Source organism: Alligator mississippiensis, chromosome 4 (assembly GCF_030867095.1).
Source record: "Alligator mississippiensis isolate rAllMis1 chromosome 4, rAllMis1, whole genome shotgun sequence".
In the NCBI taxonomy this organism is placed as follows: domain Eukaryota; kingdom Metazoa; phylum Chordata; order Crocodylia; family Alligatoridae; genus Alligator; species Alligator mississippiensis.
The window spans coordinates 92,612,282-92,631,107 of NC_081827.1; the positions used below are offsets into that span (position 1 = coordinate 92,612,282).

Sequence of the window (18,826 nt, forward strand, 5' to 3'; positions counted from 1 at the left end):
AAACTTTATTCCTGGTTACTTGGGACAAATGGAATATTTTGCTGCCCTAGTGAGAACAAATATGTGGAAATTGCATGGTGAAAGGTTCCAAGGGACAACGGAGGTAGTGGTGTTCTATGCAGTCTGTAGCTCTAAAGTGTGAGCCAAATTTGTGAGCCAAAAACAAACTTCCAGGACAAGAGTTTAGGCACTCAGGCTCAGATCCAGCAAAACATATACATTAGCCTGTGCTTTATGTAGTATCATCCCCAGAGCAGCCCTGATCAGCTATCTGCTGACTAGCCTCTGAGCATTCTTGTCAGCTGGTAGCTGATTGGGACCACTGGGGCTCCAGCCCTGAGCTGGTCTCTGTTAGGTGGCAGGAGACTGGGAGAGCCCTGTGGCTTGAATCCCAGGGCCATCCAAATCAGCTGATCATTGGCTAGCAGGGACCACCCCAGGATTCCAGTCTTGGGGCAGCCCCTGCCAGGTGATAGGAGATATAGGGGTGGCCCTGGGGTTCAAACCCTGTGGCTATGATGATCAACTTATTGACGGCTAGCAGGCACCACTCCAGGGCTGGAACCCCAGGGTGATCTCTGCCAGCTTACTGCAGATTGGGACTGCACCAGGACTTGAACCCTTGGGCAGTCCTGATCTGCTGACAGTTAGTTGATCATTCACCTGCTCTGAGTACCACAGGGGGGCTCAAAAGGCCATATGGGTTCCTGAAGCTAACCAACTATCAGCTGGTTGTTAGGCACCCAACCAGCTGGTGCAGGGGGACCCCAGGACCACACAATATGACATGACTGGGATCTGATGCTAGATCCCACATTTGCACCTTCTGCCATGCACATATGGCATGGGACGACATATAATTGTTGGGATCAGGAATCAAATCCTATTATGCCCTGTAATTGCATGTCTCCCAGGATGCAAGTTAGCCATGTACTTTGGGCTTTACCACATTTTGTCAGTAATATGGCATTTGATCGACAATATTTTATGGGCCTATTTAAATAAATCACAGTACCTTTATAGAAAATAATAGAACTTCATGCATCATTTTCACTGATCCTTGAAGTTTAGAAATGTCATAAGCATTTTAAGACATTTTAGTTGTGCTCTGACACTTAAGACTACCCTCTGCTCAAAAACACTAATGATGGGGTGTATGAACCTGTCTTTTTTGCTCTATGGTATATTCATCAAAATAGTTTCTGCCATATATTCTTGAAACCTTCTGTGTTAAAACATAGTCATTATTTTAAATTATTTTTATTTTAAGTTTTAATGTGCAAATTAAAGTTTGAAAAGTGACTATAAAATAGGTTGCTCAAGGGATCAACCTTCTTGAATATATTCAGTCGTAGCTACTTAAATAGCGAAAGACATTTTTTTCCTCCTATTACCACTATAAAGCTAAAAGCAACTGCAACTGTAGAAGAAGCTTATTCAATTTTGGCCCTACACTATTTAGTCAACCTATCTGGCTCCATAGGCCAAATCCCATCCATGGGGCTGTGTTATCTAGGCTGTATGCTATGCGCAGAGCTGTATCGTTCAGGCCACAGGGCTCCCCCTGGGTCTGGAAGTTTGGCAGCGGGGGAGTTGTGACAGTGTTAATTGCTGGTGTTCTGGGAGCAATTAAATGTTGATATTGGTCCCTTACCACTGTTTCTGGACCTGTTGGGAGTACTGCAGGCCAGATGATGAGGTTCCACAGGCCAGATCCTGCCTGTGGACTGGAGTTTGAGCACAACTAGCCTATACTATTAAATGCATAGTTAACTAAATTCTGCTTATGGAATCTTTATGCTGCAGTAGACAAGCCAGAAAGAATAGATCCCAATGAGTTGATGCTGCCTGTTTACTTCTGAGTGAAGCAGAGCTGATTCAAGTCATCGAGAGACAAATATGAAACTTCACAGTGCCATTTTTACAAAGTCACTTTTCAGAATGAAACTCTACTCTAAAAGCATGTTCTTTTTCAGATCATTACTTTGCTGAATTATGAGTTCTCATGTATAACCTAGGTAGCTCTGAATGCTTTCCCTGACATTTATTAAACTTTCATACATATTCTGTTTTAGGTTCACCAAAAACCTGTCACCTGACAAGATCAATCTTAGTACACTAAAGGGAGAAGGTCAGTTGACCAATTTAGAATTGGATGAAGAAGTGCTTCAGAACATGCTGGATCTTCCGACATGGCTTGCTATAAACAAGGTCTTTTGCAATAAAGCATCTCTTAGGGTGAGCATTTCATTTTGTCCAAACAATAATTGAGCAAGACTCTCTCCTTTTCCCTTTTATCCATGTGCCTCTTTAAAAAAAAAAAAAGTACAAAAACTATGAAAATTATATTGTTTTATATTGATATACATTTGCTATGAATTATTCATAACTGTAGAAAAGGAAAAGGCAGGATGTAGGATGGTTTCTTAATTTTTCTCCATTAGAGGGTAAATAATCTTTATATAAACAATAAAAATTCCAGAGGAGATGCCCCCCACCCTCCTCACCTGCTTACCTATACATACCTTTATGTACCTGGCATATGTTTGTTTAAAGTTGCCATGGGATCTGATTCCCTAATCCCAACAATAGTGTCTTGTGCCATGCCACACATACAGTAAGAAGCACAATTTTGGGATTAGTTATCAAAACCCAATCACACCCTTTTTACTTGCCAGTGCAGGGGGAGCCCTGGTGCATAATCCCAGGCTTCTCCTGCGCTGACAAGTCAAAAGCCAGATGTTCACAGCATTGAAAGCCGACATGACCTGGGGCTGTCCCAGGGCCAGAGCTGACAATCAGCCGCCACTAGGTTTGAAGTTGTCAGTGGGGGAAAGCCCTTTAGCTCTCCCTCTAGGAGCCTCATTTTTCCCCATGCAGGGGTTTGGGTTCAGGGATTAAACTCCTTAGTGGAGGAGCCTATAGGGCAGCCCAAAGACCAGTTGCAGAATCAGGGCTGTCCTTTGGGCTGGTGCAGACAATCAGCTTGTTATTGACATCAGCCCTGAGCCCCATACATTCAATTTAAAGTACCATACAAATCAGCCACAAAAGTTCTACATTATAGGTGGAACATTGTTATGGCTGGCTTGTCATTTTATGGTGCCTAAAATAGGGTGCATGTACATGTTAATTGCAGCCTAAAATATAACATGCAGAGGGGCCCTTGGATATAGCCAGAGATGGAAAACGTCCTTTGTTATGTCAGCTATTCTTCTATAAGTGAAGTTACTGTCTTCCCTAAGGAAGGAAGGCAATAGCCTACCTACACTTTTTCCCTGGACTATGTTAGTATGAGATACCAGTCCAGGGTTTGTCTTCAACTAGGGCTATGATCTGCTCCAGTTCTGCCATTGCACCGCAGCTATCCATTTCTTTTTGTAATTGGGGCTTGTCTTGATGATCTAAGTACAGGAAATGAAATGATTAGACTTAGACATCCAATGATTTATATGGCATTGTAGTAAATATGAGGTTTTTTGTTTGCTTTCTAAGGACTAATATGGAAAATAGTGTTGGACTTCCCTAACACCTCACAGCACAGTTAAAGGGATGGATTTTTTTTTGTGTTCATTTTCCTATTTGCCACCAGTAAGTCCCAAATTAAACTGCCTGAAGGATGCATCATGTTTGTGTGTGTGGGGGGGGTATGATTTTTCTCGCATCAGATTATTATCAGATTTAAATACAGCAGTTCAGTATAGATATTATGTTATACCTTAAGAAAGCTAAGCAGTATTTTGGTCACTGTCTCATTTCCTTTAATGTGTATTTGATTTGCTTTAGAGTAATGTTTTATCTTTCAGATACCATGGACAAAACTGAAAACTCAACCCATTTCTCTGGTGAGTGCTGAAATCAACCAAAATTAGATTTTGTGGAAGGAATGAGAAAACAAAACAAGGTTATTTAGAAATGGCATATTTAAACTGTCTATTGATTACCACCATTCAGAGATCAAAAAACGAATATTTTGGTGACCTTACTCTATTTTATTTTAAAAAGACCCATATTTGGCCATGATTGCTAGGCTGTTACTTGATTCCAGTTTGAAAAAAACTAATTCTTGTATAATTCTTTGTAAGAATTTCTGTTACACCTGGAAGATGGAGCTCCGTCTGTTAGACTACTTGCAAATTTCTATTTCCTCCATTTATGACTTCAAGAACCTATCTTAAAGTACAGAAGTAACCTAATCATGGGACTCAGTGAGAACATTTTTCCCATGACTCAGTTGCAATGCAGCTTTTAGACAGTAATAAGTCATACTTCTGTAGGTAGTTAGCCTGCTGATTTATAGTTGTACAGGACTTAACAAAGACTAGGAAATGAAGGAGCTGGAATTGCATAGATGCCATTAAACAGCTCTTGTTCTCTTGTTACAAGCCTATTGCCAGATGCAGAGACTAGGGCTGCACGAAGCTTTGGTTGCTGATCCAGTTCGGAGGAGATTTGGTCCGATTTTGGCGGTTGAGCCTCCAAATCCAAATTGAATCAGGAGACCCATTAATCTTTCCGAATCAAATTGGAAGGCTCCAAATTGATTTGGAGAGATTTGACGATTTGGCCATAGACACAGCTTTGTATGTTTTTTTTCTACATACCTCAAGGTACCAGGTATGGCTCGTGAACACTGAGATGGTGGGGCGGATGGAGCGTCCAACGCGAGCGTGGGGGGGCCCCCCCCACCCCCCCCAGGTAGGTGACTGGTGCCTTCTGTCTGGGGGTGCATCCAGGGTCCCCCTGTGGCCAGTCACCAAGCTGGGGTGGGGGCGGGGGTCGGGTCCCCTGTGTGCTTGGTGGCAGACCCACCCTACGCTACTGTGGGATGCTCCATCTGCCCTGCCATCTCAGCGTTCATGAGCCATGCCTGGTACCTTGAGGTATGCAGAAAAAAACATATAAAGCTATGTCTGTGGCCGAATCACTGATTCTCCGAATTGGAATCAAATCTTCAGATTCAGACTGGGTTGAACTGAATCACTCTCTCCAGAATCTGGCTGAATCCGATTTGAATACTGCCCGCTTTGCACACAGCTCCTAGCAGAAACAGCTACTAACCCAGTTGCCAATTTTGAGGTTATTTTACATTTTAGTTTATGAATTGAGATGTTCCTTCTTTTTTTGTTTGGTTGTTTTTCTTTTCTGAACTCCCCCTGAATACTTGAGTGTTCTGCCACACCCTAATAGTTGTGCCTTCTGCCTCCTTTCTTTTTATCAAGTCTTGAGAAAATAGAGTAGTTGATTCATAACATACTAAATTCTTTGCCACTTCTCCCTGGGCTGACAGAGTTTAAAATAATACAGTCATTCTCTTGATTATGAGATTCAGCTGCCAGATCTGAAAAGTAATCTAAGTCATGCTATTCTTAATGATTATATAGTTTGACCCAAAGTAAAAAGGCCTGTTTCTTTCCTGAGGTCCGCTCACCACAAAATAATAAGTCTATGATTAGGAGACAGTATTTCCGAATGCTGTGTTTTGTTGTATACAAGCTTTCTGCAGACAATTTTACTGAATGGAAATTGGTACTAGAAGTTGATGGATCAATGGTAGACTGTCATCAGACTTGCTGACTCTTCTGGAAAAGATATAATCTCCAGTATGGGACATGTAAATGTCTGTTGGCAGGATTTTGATACTATTATACAACTGCAGTATCATTATCTTGGGTGTGGCTGTATGAGTAACTGAAGAGAGGAGCTGGCTTTGTAAGTAACCTGAATCCAGTTGGCATCCTTTTGTATATGTTGCTGTGGTAGTTAGAGCTCTAGTTGTGTGATTGGTGGGGTTTTTGCTAGAAATGAACACATTCCAGGAAATCAGACTCTTAACAAGGTGGCCAGTGTTAAGAAACTGCTTACGATTTAAATTGGCCTCTTTTTTGCACTAGATACTGTGATACAATTTCAGGGAGAGTTCTCCGGTACAGATTCCAGGTAGCTCCTTTCTCTATCAGCATATAAATAATTTGCCCTATCTATTAATGGGAAAGGGTGAGGCAGCTGCATCTTGCAGGGAATCCTTATTCAGGCTCTTACTTATGATATCATATATATCCCAAACAATATGGGGCTTACTGTGCTGACACTATAAAAATATACAGTAAAAGGAAATGCACATCCCCAAAATCTTGCTAGTTTATGTTAAGAGAAGATATAAGAGATTGATGAAACAATAGTGGCAAGAAGACCGGATTAGGTAAATATTTGGTTTTTTTCCATACACCAGTTATATGACATTAGATGTTTCTTTCATGGAAAGCAGGATTATCCTTTGAAACTGATATGGAAATAATTATCCACAGTGGAAGTTCACCATTATTGGCTAGCAGCATATAGGCAGCAGAGTGGAGCTTATGAAGAGGGTGATGAGTGAGCTGATTTTTTTTTTTTTTTGGAAAAAGTTGGGACATTTCATGCATAAGAGACCACATAAAGGAGAGTGAAAAGGTGCTTGTGGGAAACCTGGGCAAATTAATGATAAAGGTTTTCATTTTAAGAAGATATAGATTGTGGCTGATTACAGATTAAGATAATAGAGCAGTTAGGTGGGACAGAACTAAAATTATGAAGGGTCCTGAAGAACAATACCAAGAAACTCCTTTGTGATGGAAAGGGAGAACAAATAGAGGGATTCAGAATTAGGAGGAAGATGGAACAAAAGGCCAGGAAGATTATTTTAGCATCAGAGGCTGTAATGGTCTCAAGATGGGGCAGGGTTTCAGTTGCTCACTGCAGAAGGAAAAGATTACAGGACGCATTCTTTGAAAATACATGTTCTCCATGACCAGTTTTATACATTAAAGCCATGATCATTTTAAAGTCAGTTGGCAAAGAGGCCGTTGGATTGATATATCTATCTTCTTTTTAGGAATAAAATGTTGTTGTTTTGTTTCTTTTTACTGATATTTGTTGCTCTGGGCAGTTTAATTATATCCTTTAGTTTCAATGGGATTTGGGTGCCTTACTTCCTAAGACTCCATCTGAAAAGGCCATCCCTCAATTGTGAAAAAAAAATAGAAAAAATTACATTTACAACTAATATTTCTTTTAAAAACCTATATTGTACTGTGTCTACTCAAGTACAGCTCTCTGCATGTCTTAACATTCAACCAGAAACCTGGTTGTCATTGTTAAAAGTCATCCAACCAATTCAAATAATTTCAATTAAAATGTTAAAAAAAAAAAAAAAAGAAACAAACCATAGCAGTAGGTCATACTGAAAGACTGTATGTAAAGAAAATCAGAAATGTCTGCCTCATTTTAGAAATTTAAGATTAATGTAAATGGTTATAAAATATGTCATTGGCTACAGATCAGTTTGTGTTTAACAGCAGAAGAATCTGATAGAGCTGGGAAATGTGAAAAATTAAAGCAAGCACTATATAAGAATGAATTTAAAAAAACTGTGAATGATTATTGTATGCTACTAAAGATTATGGTTATGGTTAGAATGGTTTTATACCTTTTTTAACTTGATGTACTTAGTTAGTGTTTAGTACTGTGAGAGATCTAAATATTACCCATTAATCTACTACAGTAAACTTAAATTTATACCAAATTACTTTACATATTTTTCAAGTCCCTGGATAAAGTAGTAATGGAAATGAGTACTTGTGAAGAACCACGTGCCCCTAATGGACCATCACCTATAGCAACTGCATCAGGACAGAGGTCAGTTGTAAAGTTTGCATGCAGTTGGTGCAAAAGGTTTAAAAGTATGGGATCTATTTTCTTGAAACAAAGCAGGCAGGTGGATTTGTGTTTCCAAATAAAAGGTTAGAGCCCTCTGTTTCAGATATAATAATCTTTATAAAATAGTGTCAGGGCCTGTGTACTCAGCACTCCTAAAATTAGGCCTAAAATTGTCTGTTCTGGGAGGGGAACAGATAATAGGGCTGGGATAATTTTGTTTCCTACAAGTATTTGACTTTTGACAATTAAGATCTAATCTAAAACAAAGAAAGGGGTGGAGGGTGGTAAGGGGCAGAGGTTCCATGTGTCATCTTCCTGTACTTCTAATTCCTTCTGAAGAGTATGGGTACGTGCATACCCCCTCCTTAGAATCCTTCTCTGTTCAAGGCTGCCCTGCTGAACCTGAGTTCCTTAACCCTCTTGAAAGGTCACTTTTGCCCAGTAGCAAAGGGTGTGCTTGCATCAGTCCAGATGCATGATTGGGACCTAAAATTTCACTGCCTTAGAGATCCTGTGTAATGTTCAAAGGAGCATCATAGAAGAAGAAATGACATGACAAACTACTTTCATTGCCTAAGTTGACAAAGGTGAACAAAATGGATGATGTTAAATTGTATTCTGAACATTATTTAAAATTCGTAAGTAACTAAGATGGTGTTCATGGATCAAATAAAAAAATACTTTTATAAATCAGTTTTAAGTTTAGCATCCTTCTAAAATAAAATGCAGCTTCTTGACTGTATAAGTCTTACCATTTTTGGCTGTTTTTTCAACATAAAGTTTTCTTTACTTCTGTTTTGCCTTGCAAAATACACACATTTTAATCACTTTGTAATTCTCATACAGATAAATATTAGTAACATTAATATTCTGTAGTAGTAGAATAAATCATTTGACATATATTAAAATATACATAAGTAGATGCTGGGTTTATGCATAGTACTGTAAACTACTGAGACATGTAAAGTGGGAAGTTGCATGGACCATTTTGTTTCACCAAAATTGAACTGCATAAAATATCTGTTTTGAATAGTTTGAAAAAGTGTGGTGGGGATGATACTATATTTCTTATTCCAAATTCATAGATGTTAGGGTCGGAAGAGACCTCAACAGATCATTGAGTCCGACCCCCTGTCTAGGCAGGAAAGAGTGCTGGGGTCAGATGACCCCAGCCAGATGCCTATCCAGCCTTCTTGTAAAGACCCCCAAGGCAGGGGAGAGCACAACCTCCCTTGGAAGCCCATTCCAAATTTTGGCCACCCTTACTGTGAAGAAGTTTTTCCTGATATGTAGCCTAAATCTGCTCTCTGACAGTTTGTGATCATTGTTCCTTGTTACCCCAAGAGGCGCCCTGGTGAACAGAGCATCTCCAATCCCTTTGCTGCATTCCCTTAATGAATTTGTAGGCGGACACAAAAGCACCTCTCAGCCTTCTCTTGCACAGGCTCAAGAGGTCCAGGTCCCTCAGTCTTTCCTCATCCCATTTTGAATTAGGGTAGATATATAATGCTCCTTTACATAGAGAACAACCACAGCCCCTTTCCTCCCTACTCTGTCCCTTCTGTACAGCCTGTAGTCCTCGGTGTGTGCCGCCCAGTCATGGGTAGGGTCTCACCAGGTTTCCGTTGGCCCCACTAAATCAAAGTTATTATCTGCAAGCAGAAGTGTGAGTTCTTCCTGCTTGTTTCCCATGCTCTTAGCATTAGTATAGAGGCACTTGAGCCCGCCAAATGGTGCCTTTGGTATCCTCCCCGTTCTGATGCCCAAAGGACCCCTTCATACTTAGTTTAAAGCCTGATGTAGGAGATCGGCCAACCTGTAGGAAAAGCCTACCTTTTTGTGGTAGGCTTACCTTTTGTGGTAATTCTGTCAAGCCTAAACGTATTTTATGCAGAGTGGGATTCACTATAAGCTTTTTATTGTATTTTCATGTCTTTATTTGAATTATTACAGTAGTTATCTGTAGTTTAATCTCAGCATTTTACCTTCCAGTGAATATGGTTTTGCTGAAAAAGTGGTAGAAGGAATTTCTGTTTCTGTGAACTCCATCATAATCCGGATTGGGGCAAAAGCTTTTAATGCTTCCTTTGAACTTTCCCAGCTGAGAATATATAGTGTAAACGCAAACTGGGAACACGGTGATCTAAGATTTACTCGGATACAAGAATCTCAGCGAGGAGAGGTAAAGAATTCTTTTTGCTTTTTGTTTTTATTATTGTCCCAATAAGGAAAGTAAATAAACTGTGGTTTTATAATCGTAAACTATCTAGAAAACATACCCTGGCTGTGTCTGGAGTGCTTCTGCACTCCCATTGGTCTCTGCTGCCTCCATGTGCTTCTAGAACAGTGGTCCTCAACCTTTTCAGACTCAAGGTTCCCCCCCCCCCGCCTCCCAGAAAATGCCAGTTCTTAGCTTTCACTTGTTTTTTGCCTGTGGAAAAATAATAAAGCAATTCTTCTGTTCCAAAGGAATCAGAAAAACCATAACCGATCAGAATGTTTTTGACAATGGCACCCTAGCACCCTGGCTGAGAATCACTGCTCCAAAAATTGTCAGCCAAGTGGGCTGAAGTGTGTTAGTATGGACTTTATTTGGAACTATGTCCATCTTGTTCTATTTAGGGTTAATTATTCCCAGCAAATACTGTTCTTCTGGACTAGATTGTCCAATATCTGCCACTTACATAAGAAAAGCAAATGCTAATTCTCTTAAAAACCCACAAAAATATTTAGAAAGTTAATCAACCTATAAAAACTTGTACTTCGTGTTTACGCTGTACCCTGTGGACGTAATGCTGTTTATATGAACGTTAATAACAGGTTAATGACAGATTTTTGAAATCATATGTATAGATGTTCCAAATCCATGTGCTTAATAGGTATGGTAAGCTAAGGAATTCTGAAGTACTGCTTGGGTGTATTTATATGTGAAATGAATGCTTGTCTGATTTCACCACTACTTGTAGGCTGCCTAACCATTAGTTCTAGTATTAAGGGTAGGGACAGACATTACACACAAACCAGTTTTAAGTGATCAGAAACTGGTTTAAACCTGTAACAGAACAGATGTTCAGTGCACATAAACCAGTTTGAAAATGACTGAAACCAGTTTGAGATAAACCTGGTTGAATGTAGTATCAGACTTAACTGATTTGGGTTAAACTGGTTTATGCAATGTCTGTCCCAGACCCCTTCTTGGTTTAAGTTAAACTAGACTCCCCCAGCATCCTGGCATGCTCTCTGAACTGGGTTTTCTGCTCCCCACTAGAGCTGGCCCCTTCCCTCTGCTCCCTGGCTGGAGCTCCCACAGAGACTGCAGGTGCAGTGGTGTCTGCCTGGCTTCCTCCTGCTCTTGCACAATGGTGATGGTGTGCTTTTGAACGAAAGCACCTCCAAGATGTTTTGGTTCAAAAGCACACCACTGCCATTTTGTCAGTGCTGACGTGCATTTCCCCACTTATACAACTGCATGTGTCGCAGCGCCAGGAGCTTTTCAAAGCATCTGGCACTGCGATGCATGCACGTGTAAAAATGCCCTTGGATTGTAATTGCTTCATGAGTAGTGGTAAAGGAGCAGATAAAGATATTTGGGAAAAATAAACTCTTTATTACCTTTCAATTTTTTTTTTCTTTTTATACTTGTTTTCCTTGTTTCTTCCTGGTTTCCTGTGGTTTTTTAATATCAGGGTGAATCGGGATGGGGGTGGGTTGCAAAAATTTGTAGCTTCTTCAGGGTTTATTCCCTCACATATAAATAACCCTTCCAATCCACTTACTTTCCTTGCTCATGTATGGCTCTTGCTTGGTTTCCCCTGAGCAGTCTCCTAGATTGAAAGAATTTATACCTGTGGGATAGAAAATGTATGCAATAGCTCATTTAAGTTAAAGGGAAAAAAAACCCTTTGCTCTATTGCATCTTTCCCAAGTTAACGTTTTAAGATGATATAATGTCAGAAGTTCTGAGAGTCAACTTTGTGGAAGAAACCAGTATGAAATGAATTGTGGCCTTTTAAAAGCTTCAAATCCTAACCCTTTTACTTAAGAGATATTGCTTTTGCATATTCTATGTAAAGTTTTACCAACAGATGAAATAGAATATTACATTAATGGGGCGCTCTTTTTTTTTAAGGTACTGACTTTTAAAGAAATCAATTGGCAGATGATCAGAATAGAAGCAGATGCAATCCAGAGTTCTCAGCATGAAAACATGTGTGCTCCTGTTCGATTGATTACCAATCAGTCAAAAATCAGAGTCACACTTAAAAGAAGGGTAAATTTGAAAAATTTGAGCCTATAATCCTTTTAATCTGTAATTATTTTTATAAACGTCTTTCATTGGTTTTTGTGTGGATGAAATTTGTTTTTAAAAAGCACTCTATAGAGGTATACATGAAGCAGAGTAAAAAAATATCACTCACTGAATTTGAGATTTCATCTTGTATCTTCATCAAGAAACTAGCTTACAAAGCTCTAATCAGTTAGACCTGTGTAATGTTGAAAAAATAGTGTGGGTAAAATTTTAAAGACTGCAAATTTTATACAGATTTTTGTTAATGATTTAATTTGGTTCAGAGAGCCTGTGTTTCTGACGATGTATAATGAGAAAAGATCACTGTACTTAGGGTTTAGGTTGCATTTGCAGGTTGGCAGTTATATAAAAATGCTGAAGAGGTGCATTTTTCTGGTTAATATGCAACAAATGTAGCTATGCAATGGAATGATACAGTTCTTTCTAATTAAAGAAGTATCTGATTTTTAAAAGAAGTAATAAGGTACTTCTGCATTGAAAAAGATCATGTTTCTTTGGTATCATATTCTTTGCCTTTGCTCTTATTTCTTTTAAATATTTATTTCTTAAAGAAAGTGTAATATTTTTGTTTTTTTCAAATGTTTTAATTTTATTCAACAGTTGAAGGATTGTAATGTAGTGGCAACAAAACTGGTTCTGATACTGGATGATTTGCTTTGGGTTTTGACTGATTCACAGTTGAAAGCAATGGTACAGTATGCTAAATCTCTTAGTGAAGCAATAGAGAAATCCACTGAACAAAGAAAAAGCTTGGCTTCTGAACCCACACAGGTAAGCTAAATGATACCATAAGGCATTACTAAATACAGATACTTTTAAACCATGTAAGATACAATTAGTTGGCCTGGCTTCTTTTGGAGAACACCTAGTTATTCCCCCTCAATAGTTACCAGACTTTATATCTTAAATTGGGGGTTGACAACCTGTGGCCTGCAGGTTGGATCCATCCTGCAGAACCATGGCTTCAGTGGTATTTGGTAGTGTTGAGGTGCAGAGAGGGGGCTTTGCCTGCATTGCACTGTAGCTGGGTGTTGGCAGTGAGGGGACTTTGCCAAAGTCCCTACCACGAGTAACAGTGCAACATAGGCAGAGCTGAGGCCTCTGCCTGCACCATGCCACAGCCAGGCAGTAAGGAGAAGTTGTGGCAGCAGCTGGGTCCTAGTGCTGACCCCTTTCATACCCAAGGAGGCCCACTGCCAGAAAGTGATGCCAGCCCCCATCTTAAATATTTTTTAAAGTTATTCACAATACGGTAAAGAAAATTTGGCAGTATGATTACAAGGAAATAAGTTCTGTTTAGTAAATCATGTATATGTACTGTTTAGGCTGCTCCTGTGTTTACTTTAACATTTAACTAATTGTGGTACATAATATTTACATTTATATTTTTGTTATAAATTCTAAAATATATTAAAAAAAAAAAACTTTCATACCAACTACACGAACAGACCAAAATGTTACATGGCTTTAAACAAGATAGGGACTATGTGAAGTGGGCTATATTTGATTTGGATTCGGATTTGGCCCATTATGGGGGACAGCGATTTTGATTTGTTGATTCGGATCACTGTCCCACTTTGATTCAGCTGAATCTGAAGATTCGATGCTGATTCGGAGAATCAGTGATTCGTCCGTAGTCAGAGCTTTAAATGTTTTTTCTGTATACCTCGAGGTACCAGGGTACAGCTCGTGAATGCTGAGATGGTGGGGGCGTGCTTGGCAGTGGACCCAGAAGTGGACCGGCAATACTTTCAGTCCACTTCTGGGTCCAATGCTGAGCACGTGGGGGGAACACCCCCCCCCCCCCACACACACACACACATGCCCTCCCAGCTTAGTGATTGGCCATGGGGGGACCCTGGGTGCCCCCCAAACCCAGGAGGCACCAGTTGCTGGGGGATAGGATCCCCTGTGTGCTCTGTGGCGGACCCAGAAGTGGACTGGAAGTGCTTCTGGTCCACTCCTGGGTCTGCTGCCGAGCACCCTAGGACCCGCCCCCCCCCTTGCTCCTGTGGGACGCTCCCTCCGCCCTAGCATCTCAGCATTCACAAGCTGCCTGGTACTTTGAGGTATGTAGAAAAAACATTTAAGGCTGTGTCTACGTCCGAATCATTGAATCTCTCCCGAATCAATTCAGAGGGTCCTGATTCGATTGGGATTCAGAGATTCGGCAGCCGAATTGGGCTGAATCACCGCTGAATCGAATCAGTGACTGAAGCTTCACACAGCCTTAATAGGGACTCAGTATGGTGCAGTGGAATGTATGCAGCTGTTTCATCTTTTCATTGCTAAACTGTAGTTTTTTTATTTCCTGTTCATGGGCAGATATAGGATTTTGAAAATGGTGGGGTGCAGATGGTATGATGCATCATCACATATAACAACTCACATTTTTCTCCAGTTATACAGAAACTAGAAGCTTTCGTAATATGCTAACAGAACAAACTAGGTGATTATAGTGAAAAGAGATATTGTTTCATTAGCCCTGCAGTCATTATAGTTAAATGTACATCTATTATTCAGATTTGTAAAACAAATTCTAGGCTTCTTGAGTGTCTTGACAGCACCTCTAACACTTTACTGTCAGTCATTTCTACACCTGAGTTACTATTACCACACCTCAGTTAAGGTTTTATTTATACCTAAAAAAAAAAAAAAAAGTCTGTATAGCTGTGAAAAAGGAGAGAGGCATTACCAGGAATGGTTAACGAAGAGTAACATTACTGAGAAAAGAATAGTTTAAATAGTGGGACATCAAGGCATTTATAAAAGAAAGGAAGTTGTTAACACCTGTGGAGTGACGAGAGATTAGCAGGATTCAGGTAGATTATAATGAGCCACGAAGTCAAGCGACTTTCTTCTTGCTGTCTGAGAAATGCTGCTGCTGCTGCTCTCAGTCAGTTGGCTTTAAAGTTTGGATGGAGCAAGAGTCAAAGGGGTGCAGCTGCACTACTGCACTGCCAGATCTGTCCCTATCCCTGTTACATTCAGGGGTGAATTTCTGCAGTTTCCTGTATTGAATGTGGGTTATGAATAGGCAAATAGAAGAGTGACAGTGGATTAGACCTTTGAAACGGTCTAGTTTTATATTTGTCCATACCCTAATGCAAACTTTCTGTGGCTGGTGGTGGTGATGATGTGGGCAAAGGTTCTTACACAATATTTCAAAGAACTGGTCTAGTTGACTTAACATATACTGAAATGTCAGGCTTTAATAAGAGCTTTTCCTTTTAAAACCTGACCTCTTCTATTGGAACTTGCAGTGAAATCCTAAACCTATCTTGACATAAGCCTGTTGCTATGAAAGTGATACTGAAAGCACATGCACAGTATTATATTATGCACAAATCCTCCATTTCTTCCAGCACATAACAAACCAGACTGATTGGGCTTTGAGGGCTTTTCTCTTCCTTCTCTCATCTATGAAGAAGCAGAGATGCTTCTTCAGGGGGCAAGAAACTGTTTTCTTCCAGGATGGCTGACTTGCTGGAGAGAGCTTTAAACAAGTTGCAGTGGGGGATGGGTGTGCAGATAAAAATGCAAACCGGGGAACAGCCCAAGCAGGAAGGATGTAGAGAGGGCAGTTAGGGAGGTGTTGAAAGGCTGGAACAATGTCAAGGCAGCAGGGAACTGGGGGTTACCAGTGGGGGACAAGTGTTTAGACACAAGCACTAGGGATATGGGGAATAAGCAGGAGGAACTGGCACTCCTGTTAGCAAATAGGGAATACGATCTCATTGGAACAATGGAGACCTGGTGGGATACCACGCATAACTGGGCTGTATGCATAGAGGCTACAGGCTGCACAGACGGGATTGGGTAGAGAAGAAAGGAGGAGGTGTAGCTCTCTATGTAAAGGAGCGGTGTGCCTCCTCGGAGGCCCAGATTGGTTCAAAAGAAGGGCAACTTGAGTTCCTGTGGGTCAAGATATGGGGGGGATGAGGAGAAGGGGACTTGGTGGTAGGTGTCTACTACAAACCACCACACCAGGAGGAGGACCTGTATCTGGAATTTTCCACAGAACTAATGGAGGCTGAATGTTCAAGGGACATGGTTGTCACGGGTGACCTCAATTACCCTGACATCTGCTGGGAGGAGCACTTGGCCAAATCTGACCAGTAACGTAGGTTTTTGACCTGTGTGGAAGACCTTTATTTAGTACTGGAGGTGAATGGGCTGATCAGGGGGAAGGCTTTGTTGAATTTGGTTCTAGCTGGGGAAAGCTGGGCGGAGTGGAACCGGATGCAATTCAATAAGGATAAATGCAGAATGCTTTATCTGGGGAGAAGTAACCAGCAACATGAACATAGGTTAGGGGGCAATGCCATGGCCAGCACGATGGCTGAAAGGGACCTCAGGGTTATGGTTGATCACGGGCTGAACATGAGTTGCCAGTGCGGTGCTATAGTCAACAGAGCTAATAGTATACTGGGATGCATTAGCCAATGCATTGCAAAAAGGGCTAAGGAAGTGATACTTCCTCTCTACTTGGCATTGGTGAGACCCTAGCTGGAGTACTGTGTCCAATTTTGGGCACCGCACCTCAAAAAAGGCGTGGAGAATCTTAAAAGAGTCCAGAGAAGGGTCACAAGAATGATTAAGCACCTGGAGGACAAACCTATGGGGAAAAAACTATGGGATATGGGACTGTGCAGCCTGGGGAAGAGAAGACCAAAGTGGGGACTTGGTGGCTGCCTGTAAGTATGCAAGGGGTGAATATTGGGAGCTGGGAGAAAAATTGTTCACTAGGGCGACCCAGGGGAGGACAAGGAGTAATGGCCATAAACTGTTAGAGCAGGGGTAGGCAACACTTTTTGGCCAGAGTGCCGAAAAAGCCATTATGACTAACTTGGAAGGTGCTAGAGTGCTGGCTGGCATTCCAGAAAAATAAATAAAACTTCTGATACTACCTTTGATCTTGTGTATTTGTTTTCCCCCCACAACAGCCCCCTAAGCCTGCCCCCAGCTCTGTCAGAGGGGGCCCCCGGCTGCCAGGGCCATGGGGCCAGGGACCCAGGTCTGCAGCTCCCTGCCCCCAACAGAAGGCAGTGGCTGCTGCAGCAGGAGGAGGAGCTGGCTCCCCCACTGCTGCTGCCTGCTGTGGGCTCAGGCAGGGGGTGGGGCTAACTCCTGGCAGCAGTGTGCATTCCCGGTGGGGGGGGGGGGGAACACCTTTGCCCCCCCAGATCTGTGTGAGGGGCAGGTGCACACTGTGGGCTCATGCTCCCCGCTGTGCTCCCCTCTCCTGCCGCCTCTGCAGAGCAGCATGTGGAACCCAGTGTGGTAGGGCACAGTGGGGAGATGCACGAAAGCTGTCTGCTGGTCTGAGCTCCCCACTGCCCTGGCCACCCTTTCCCTGCAGGCGGGGCAGCACTACAGTGAGGGGTATGACCAGGGCAGTGCAGGGCTTGCAGCAGCAATGCGGGGCTTGTGCGGCCTCTCTGTGCTCCGGAGGGCCCGGGGGAGAGCAGCAGGGCTGGGAGTGCAGCATGTGCGACTCGGAGCAACAGTGTACAGAGGGGCCACACAGGGAAGCTGCCTGCCACTGCAAGCCCTACACTGCCCTGGTCATACTTGCCCTGTGTGCACGAAGGCAGCGTAGGCAGCAGCACAGGGTTGTGCTCCTCGCTGCTGCCCCACCTGCAGGGGAAGTGTGGCCAGGGCAGTGGGAAGCTCAGAGCGGCAGGTAGCTTCTGTGCACCTCCCTGCTGTGCCCTGCCGTTCTGTGTTCCACATGCTGCTTTGCAGAGGCAGCAGGGAGGGCAGCATGGTGGGGAGAATCACCGGCCTTTGCTGCCTCCCTGGAACCTGGGGCCAGGGCTGGGAGGCAGCTGGGACTGAGGCCAGGGCCCAGAGACAGCGGCTGTTTGCAGCCTCCCTGCTGCAGCTGGCCAAGGCTCTGGGCAGCCCAGGCTCCATGGCTGTCAGCAGCTACCCAGAACCTGGGTCAGCTGCAGCCAGGAGGCTGCAAACAGCTGCTGCCTCCCCGCCCCAGCCCCAGGCTCTGGGAAGGCAGCAGGTGCCAGCACTGTACCCATGGGGGCCGGGGCAGGGAGGCTGGCAGTGGCATGCCAAGCAAAATGGCCTCGCGTACCATGCTCGGCATGTGTTCTGGGGGTTGCCAACCCCTGTTAGAGGATGGTTTCAGCTTGGATGTAAGAAAGAACTTCTTTACAGTAAGGGTGACTAGGATCTGGAATAGACTTCCCAAGGAGGTGGTGCAGTCCCCAACTTGGAAGTCTTCAAGAGGAGACTGAACAGATACCTTGCTGGGAATCATTTGATCTCAGCAGTATTCCTGCCCAAAATAGGGGGTTTGGACTCTGTGACCTTTTGAGGTTCCTTCCAGCCCTTAATTTTTGTGATTCTGTGCTTCTCCAGCACCCCTAATGTAGCTTGAAATTGCAGTAGCAGAGCTATTCCTTGAAAAATAATAGTCATTGTATCTGTATGCTGGCATATCTACTTTGCAGGTTTGCACTGAGCCATACTGCATAGACCTCTATCAATTGTGGTTAGGGCACATTCCCTTTACCATCTGTATAAATTATCTGTCATTTCCCAATATCATACAGCAGAAGTGCAGGAGCCTAGCTTACTGAGTCAGGATCCCTGATAAAATAGAGAACAATGTGGTAGGCAGAAGGTGGATTAAAAAATGAGACTCTAAGGGTGATTATACATGTGCTTCGGGAACTTGGGGGGGGGGGGGGTGGCACTTTTTAATTAGAGCTGCTCCAAGAACTGCTCTCATTTAAAGTGCCCAGAGCACCTTGTGTATCAGTGTTCCTGCACTTCAACATGGCAGCAGAGGTGCTT

At 42.5% G+C, this 18,826-nt stretch overlaps 1 protein-coding gene across 5 annotated transcripts in view; it reads left to right on the forward strand.

The window, feature by feature from the left end:
• The window catches only part of BLTP3B (bridge-like lipid transfer protein family member 3B), an 81,832-nt gene that overhangs the window by 19,730 nt on the left and 43,276 nt on the right, over positions 1–18,826 (forward strand). For all 5 annotated transcript variants that reach the window (XM_019480872.2, XM_059726320.1, XM_019480874.2 and 2 more), the window contains 6 exons: positions 2,076–2,238; positions 3,807–3,845; positions 7,586–7,677; positions 9,691–9,880; positions 11,828–11,968; positions 12,608–12,778. In XM_019480872.2, the coding sequence (XP_019336417.1) occupies positions 2,076–2,238; positions 3,807–3,845; positions 7,586–7,677; positions 9,691–9,880; positions 11,828–11,968; positions 12,608–12,778 (796 nt within the window). The remainder of the gene's footprint in view (positions 1–2,075; positions 2,239–3,806; positions 3,846–7,585; positions 7,678–9,690; positions 9,881–11,827; positions 11,969–12,607; positions 12,779–18,826) is intronic.